Below are 6,596 nucleotides of genomic sequence, written 5' to 3' on the forward strand. Positions count from 1 at the left end.
CAAAAGAAGCAGAAATTTCCTCTTCCTCTTCTTTCGGTAGCGTCACCGACTGGGAACCCAAAACACCATCTGCTGTTCGCCACCTTGTTGCAATCTATGTAGCACGGAAACGGAAACACGGACACGGGGAAACGCGGAAACGGAACGAGGAAACGGTATTTTAAAAAACATAGGAAACGGAAACGTGGGGGAAACGTGTAAATATAAAAAATATAGGGGTATATTTATATATATATATATATATATATATATCATGAAAGATGTTTAATAATAAATAAAGTTCAAATCAACATTTAAATTCAACTATAAAAATACATATTTAGAAGTTTCATACTTATAAGAAATAAATATTAACTACAACACATTCAAATGTTAAAAAAGAAAAGATAATGAAATTTATGACATTTCCTCAACTTCACTGTCTTTCTCATTCTCCTTCTCCATGCTTGTAGTTGCATTTTCATCAAACAAAACAGACTCTAACTCTGGTTCATCCAATGAAAGGTTGGCAAATTCAAGAACTCCCACATCTTCCATACTCCCAAATTGATCACCACCAACATCCCACAATTTTGTCTTCTCATCATAATATTGGGAGGAGTTTCTCGACAGAAGACGAAGATTATTATGGATAAAAACCAAGTCCTCTGCACGTTGTGGAGTTGATTTATTCCTTCTGCATGAATGAATGAAGGAATAAATACTCCAATTTCTTTCACAACAAGAGGAGGAAGTAGGTTGTCCAAGCACTTTAAAAGCCAACCTTTGAAGTAAAGGTGCATTAGAACCAAAACATGCCCACCATTTCCTAGGATCTGTAACATACATACTTCCAATAGAATCAGGATCAGCAAAAGGTCCACTTTTCAAAGAAAAATTTGCAAATTCATCATTTGCTCTAATTCGCTCATCTTCATTAGAAAAAATCCTCCTAAAACATTTAATTCTCTCAGTTGATACTTCTCCATCCATATGAGGAGGCACTCTACCTTCTCCCTCTTGAAGCCATTTTTCACTATAAAATCTTCAAAAATAAGAAAATAAATTCAGAAAATAATAAAAAAAATTAGAACAAGAAGATGAGTATGTAAGTTAGAAATTTACCTTGGATTTAATGAATGGGCTAAACAATGAAGGGGAGTGTTGCTCTTTGCCCAACGATCAACAAGAATTCGATGAACCACATAATAAAAAGGAGAAAACCCATCTGCTTGCTTTCCTTCATGATCAAAAATAACTTGCTTCACCTTTTCAATCATAGAATCCCACAACTCATAAACCAAATGAAGGCATGGTTTGTCTGTGTCACAAACTCTGATCATGTCATAAATGGGCCCAGTAAAAGCAATGATATAATCAACCTTTTCCCACCAATCCTCATCTACCACTTTATCACGAACAAATCTAGCTTTGCCTTGGTCATCTTCTCGGTATTGTGCCCATTGATCACTCATAACCATTGCTTCTAAAGCACGCCTAATAAGTTTAAATCTTTTAAGCATCACAACAATAGAAGCAAAACGAGTGTCAGCAACTGAAAGCAATTTCAAAGGGCTAAACCGATTATAAATTGCAAGCCTCATGGAATGATTCATTATAAAATTCTTGATTTGCAAAGCATCCCCATGGATTTCAGTGATCCAGTAACACACATCAGAAGTTTCTTGACTAGTTTCCAAATTTTTTGCTGCACATATATTCTTCAAAGCAAGATTAAGAGTGTGCACAACACAAGGAGTCCAATAAATATGTGAAAACATTCCCTCAATGATTTCTCCAGCACCTTACAATTTGAAGCATTATCAGTAATGACTTGTACCACTTTTTGATGACCCACCTCATCAATTACTTCTTTTAGCAAATTAGCAATAAATTGCTTATCTTTCACTTCACCAGAACAATCTACAGATTTGATAAACATGGGGCCAGACTCAGAAACAACCATAAAATTAATCAAAGGCCTCCTCTGGGGATCACTCCATCCATCACTCACAATACTAACACCCTTTTCTAACCAAGTGCTTTTAATTGGTTCAAGCAACCTCTCTACATTTGCTTTTTCTTGCTGAAGTAATGTGGTTCTCAATTTGTTATAACCAGGCAGCACATAACCATCCAAAACATGATTAGCAGCAAAAGAATAAGAACTCACATAATAAGGATTTCTAGCAAAATTAAAAGGTAGACCCCCAGTGTAAAACATTCTAGCAATCTCTGCATCTAATTGAGCTCTAGTTTGCAAGTCAAAAGCTCTACTAAGAGGAGAATCATTAACTCTTCTTTTCGTCAAAGTTGCTGAAATACTTGGTTCAGTTATATTCAATGAAGGAACATAAGTTATACTAATAGGCAAAGAAACTCGCCTAGATTGTGAATTGGTAATTTTGTTTGTTGCCTCATCCTCCTGTTTCCTCATTTCAGAAATACTATCATTCATCACTTTTTTACACACACTAATCCCTTTTCCAGTGATTTTCAATAAATGAGCCCTCACTCTAGTATAAGTCCCTTGCTTTTCTTGTCCACAAAAATTGCATATCCATTTACAATTACCCCCTCCTTCTCCAGTTTTCTCTAGTTTAGTTACATATCTCCACAGAGGATTAAATTCTTCCTCCCTAGTTTTTGAAGAAGTGGCACTAGTGCTATTTGCTTGGGTAGAATTTGAGTTCGAAGAATCCATTCAAATATTGTCCTATCAAAATGACAAAAAGAAAATGCAATTTTATACAATTTACAAATTATTTAAACAAATTATATACTAAGGATTAAAGCACAATGTAAATTATATATTAAATGATTAAAGAATTAAATAATATAATTGAATAAATTGACTATATTATGAAAAATTTTAATATATAATATAACGATACATTAAAACAAATTATATTAAACACATTATATATAAACTATTACAAAAATATAAAATATATTAATATAAAATACAAATTTTGAATGTTGGAATTTTTTTTTATTTATCATTAATTAGAATTTAAACTTGAAATTTTATAATTTTAAAAATAACTTTAAAAATATATTTACATTTGTCCTTAAATTCCTTCAAAATGTTGATTGTAAAAATATGGCAAATCTTGAAAATTTTTAGTGAATTTGGGAAAATTTTTTTTTATCTTTTTTTAAAAAAAAATATTTATGATAACTCCTCAAATTTAGTTTGAGAAAAATCTAATTATGGAATATATATTTAGAGAAAAAAAAATGATATTAAATATGATAAATTTATGATTAATTAATGGAATAAAATTGTAATTAATTAATAAAAATTGCTTGATAAAATTATTTTACAAAAAAATTAGACAAGGAAAATAATAAATTAATAATAAAGAAAATAATAAATTAAATAATAATAAATTAATAAAACCACTCCAATATAAACCTAATTACCCTCATTCACAATCGGGAAGAAAAAAAAAAGGGAAACGCCACTTACCTTTCGACGAAGGGAGAATTGGCTGCTGCTGCTGCTTCTTCTTCTTCTTCTTTTTCTTCTTCTTCTTCTTCTGTTGATAAGAGAGAAAAGAGTTAATATGGCAGATCAGAGAGAAAAGAAGAGAAAGGCGGTGTTGCGATTCTTACCCGCGTTGCGAACTGGACGCTGCCGACTGCTGTTGAAGCCTTGAAGGTACTCCTTTTCTTTTTCTTTTTTTTCTTCTTCTTCCTTTTCTGTTGGTGAATGTTGTGAACTGTGAAGTAATCGATTTTAACCTACCCAATTTTCTTTTTTTTTTTAATTTTTTTTTTAATTTTCTTTAAAGAAACGCATTTCCGGCAACGGAAACGCGTTTCCGATTTTCAATATTTTCGGAAACGGCCCGAAAACATTTTCCAGCCGTGTCAGTTCGTTTCCTTGTCAGAAACGTTTTCGACACTGGGAAACGTGACTCAGTGCCGTTTCCGTGCTTCATAGGTTGCAATCACTGTTAGAGGTTCAGTCCCATGCTCGAAGCGTCCATTTGCGGGTCTCGATCTAACTCTCCTTCCCTATCTCTCCTCTGCTTGGCTCTCTCTGTCTCTCTCTTCCCTCCCAATTTTTTTGCAATACAGGTATGAGAATCTGTTATTTTTTATGATTCCTTTTTTTCCTTGTTATTTGGGCTTTGAGTTTTTATTGCATTTTAGTTTTAATTTGAGTTCTTCTTGTAATTTTTCTGCAGATTGACCTAATAATTTATGTTTTAATTTGTTTGAAAATATCAATTTTATTTTTTGTAATGAGAATTTATTAATTTTTGCTTTACTTTGTACCCATATCAGAATGAGAGGATTTTGTATCATTCATTTAGTGATTTAACTACTCTTTTGGTTTAGGAGGTCAATGTAGTGTGATTACATTAATAGGCAACTAAATCTCTGCTAAACGTAGAAAAGACACATGCTTTACATTGGATTCCATAACATCCAGTCATTTGTTAAGTGTTTAAATGTTTAGTAATTTTCTTAATATTAGCCACTTTAACTCAACAAGAGCAGAGGTTCTTAATATAATGAATACATGTAGCAAATTGTGTGGTGATTATAGAATAGAGAAGCCCATTAGCCGATTGAAGTTTGGAATTTAAAGGTCATTTTAGCAAAAAACATAGAGAAGAAAGCAGACTGAAACACATATGATTTCTAAGGGGAAAAAAGCGAAACAAAAATAAAAAGAATGCAAAGTAGTTAAGGAGTTTTTTGTATCTGCAATAGCAAGGTTTTGCATATATAAGCAATTGAAGTTGATTAAAGGAACCAAAAAAGCATTCAAACCTCATCACTGACCTTGTTGAGATAATTCATTTGAGTGATGACACTTGTAGCAATGACAAACATAAAAAACCATGTCTCCAGATAGAGTAATTGGTTGTTTCCTTCAAATGTCAATTTTAGTGTAGTTCCAACGGCTTTAACACTCATTACTTGCACATAGAACAGTATTAAAGCTTGTTTGGTTCAATTCCATTCCAAAAAATTTGTTGGAATTCAATTAAATTTTTATGTTTTTGTGTGTTTAGTTTGAAAGAAAATTAGAATTCAATTCTAGGAATTGGTCCTACACAAATTTGATGGATTTTGAAATGAATTCCACAAAACTTACATAATAGTATTTTTCGGACTAAAATGCCCTTATAAAAAATTTTTCTCTTAAACATTCATCTTTTCATATACTCATATATTAAAATTATTCACTTTGAAACTTTGATCACTAATGTGCTCAATAGAATTCACTACAACCAATATTTTATATTGTCTTAACTTTTTAATATCTAACCTATTATGTGCTTAGTAGTGACACTATTAATGCAATATGGGAAGATAGAATTTAGGTATTATGTTTATTTAAAATTAGGAAATTTAAGAGTTTTATTAGGTTTAGAATTTTATTAATAGTTTTAATGTTTTAATAGAATTAAGAGTTTTATTAAGTTTAGAGTTTTATTGAGGGTAGTTTAGAAATGAGAACAAACAAATTTCAAATCTAGAAATATATGAAACATGAATTATATGAAATTCAAATAAATTTTACAATTTAAGTTGTATCATACCAAATAGTGAAATTCATTTCAAATGAATTCTATTTAAAATTCATTTCAAATAACTTCCAAAATTCTAATTTGTAGTTGAATTGAACCAAAAACTATGTTAGACATATGCAAACATAGTATGATGTTAAAAACCAATGTAAAAGAATTAATGAAATATGACTTCATTTAGTTTTACCATCCCAACATCAGAAGGGGAAACAAAGCAATCACTAGCCAAAGCAATATTAGTCAATGTTCCATAGTGCATGCAAATTGGTGCACTCAAGGAAACTTTCAACAATTTATTCTAACCAAGAAAATCGATTAATATATTAATAACAAATTTTTATCAGTCAATGAACTATTTTCAACCACCCAAGGAAAAACTTCAAGAAGTTTCAAGCAAAGAACAAATGTACATACTGTTCAGTCAGCTTATAACTATATATGGTTATAGTAGAGTACTTTCCATAAAAATTCAAGCAATGCAGATCATTTGACTTCAAACTTGCACATAAGCTTTACAGAATGCAGAATCTTTTAAAAAAAAAAACAAGAAAAAAGATTTTAAGAAAAAAGATTTCTTTATTTCAATTTAAGTTTGGAAAACTGATTAGAATGAACAAAGAAATGCACCATCAACATATTTGGTCTTCCAATAAAGAAATATTTAAAAAAAAAGTGCTAATAATAATTAAATGATTTACAGAAAGAGAACCCATTGTCGACACCATATTTTGGCCGATCCCCAAAATCAATAAAACTTTGGAACCGATCCCCGGTATTAAGTCTCCTTCGGACAGCTAATCACATTTCCGATCCCTCTTTGATAGGCTATCACACTTCCGATCTCTCCCCGCAAAGAATTAAATCAAATTGTTAAAGTTTTTCGCATCAGTCAAAGCTTTACTAGTTTGTCGCTCACCGATCTCTCAAACCCATTGTCGAAGCTCAGGACCCGTCAAGTATATTCCTGATAAATGAACTGGCACTAGATCTTTTCTTACCAGTTTTATTGCCGATCTCTCTTTCGAAAATTTAAAAGTTAAGGTTTTGGTTCAGTTCAATAAGGAT

At 31.2% G+C, this 6,596-nt stretch overlaps 1 protein-coding gene across 1 annotated transcript; it reads right to left on the reverse strand.

Moving 5' to 3' along the window:
- Positions 1-249: 249 nt before the first annotated feature.
- On the reverse strand, positions 250-1,639 carry LOC131168948 (uncharacterized). Its single transcript, XM_058146001.1, has 2 exons — positions 1,105-1,639; positions 250-1,024 (listed from the first exon to the last, which is right to left on the reverse strand). The coding sequence occupies exons 1-2, from the start codon at positions 1,593-1,595 to the stop codon at positions 397-399; spliced, it is 1,119 nt and encodes a 372-aa protein (XP_058001984.1). The 5' UTR covers positions 1,596-1,639; the 3' UTR covers positions 250-396.
- Between the last annotated feature and the right edge of the window lie 4,957 nt (positions 1,640-6,596).

Source organism: Hevea brasiliensis, chromosome 1 (genome assembly GCF_030052815.1).
Source record: "Hevea brasiliensis isolate MT/VB/25A 57/8 chromosome 1, ASM3005281v1, whole genome shotgun sequence".
In the NCBI taxonomy this organism is placed as follows: domain Eukaryota; kingdom Viridiplantae; phylum Streptophyta; class Magnoliopsida; order Malpighiales; family Euphorbiaceae; genus Hevea; species Hevea brasiliensis.

Coding starts and splice junctions, on each gene's coding strand:
- LOC131168948 (XM_058146001.1), bottom strand. CDS start 1,595: ATGAATCATTCCATGAGGCTTGCAATTTATAATCGGTTTAGCCCTTTG. Junction 1,025..1,104: donor GCCCATTCATTAAATCCAAG/GTAAATTTCTAA, acceptor TTATTTTTGAAG/ATTTTATAGTGAAAAATGGC.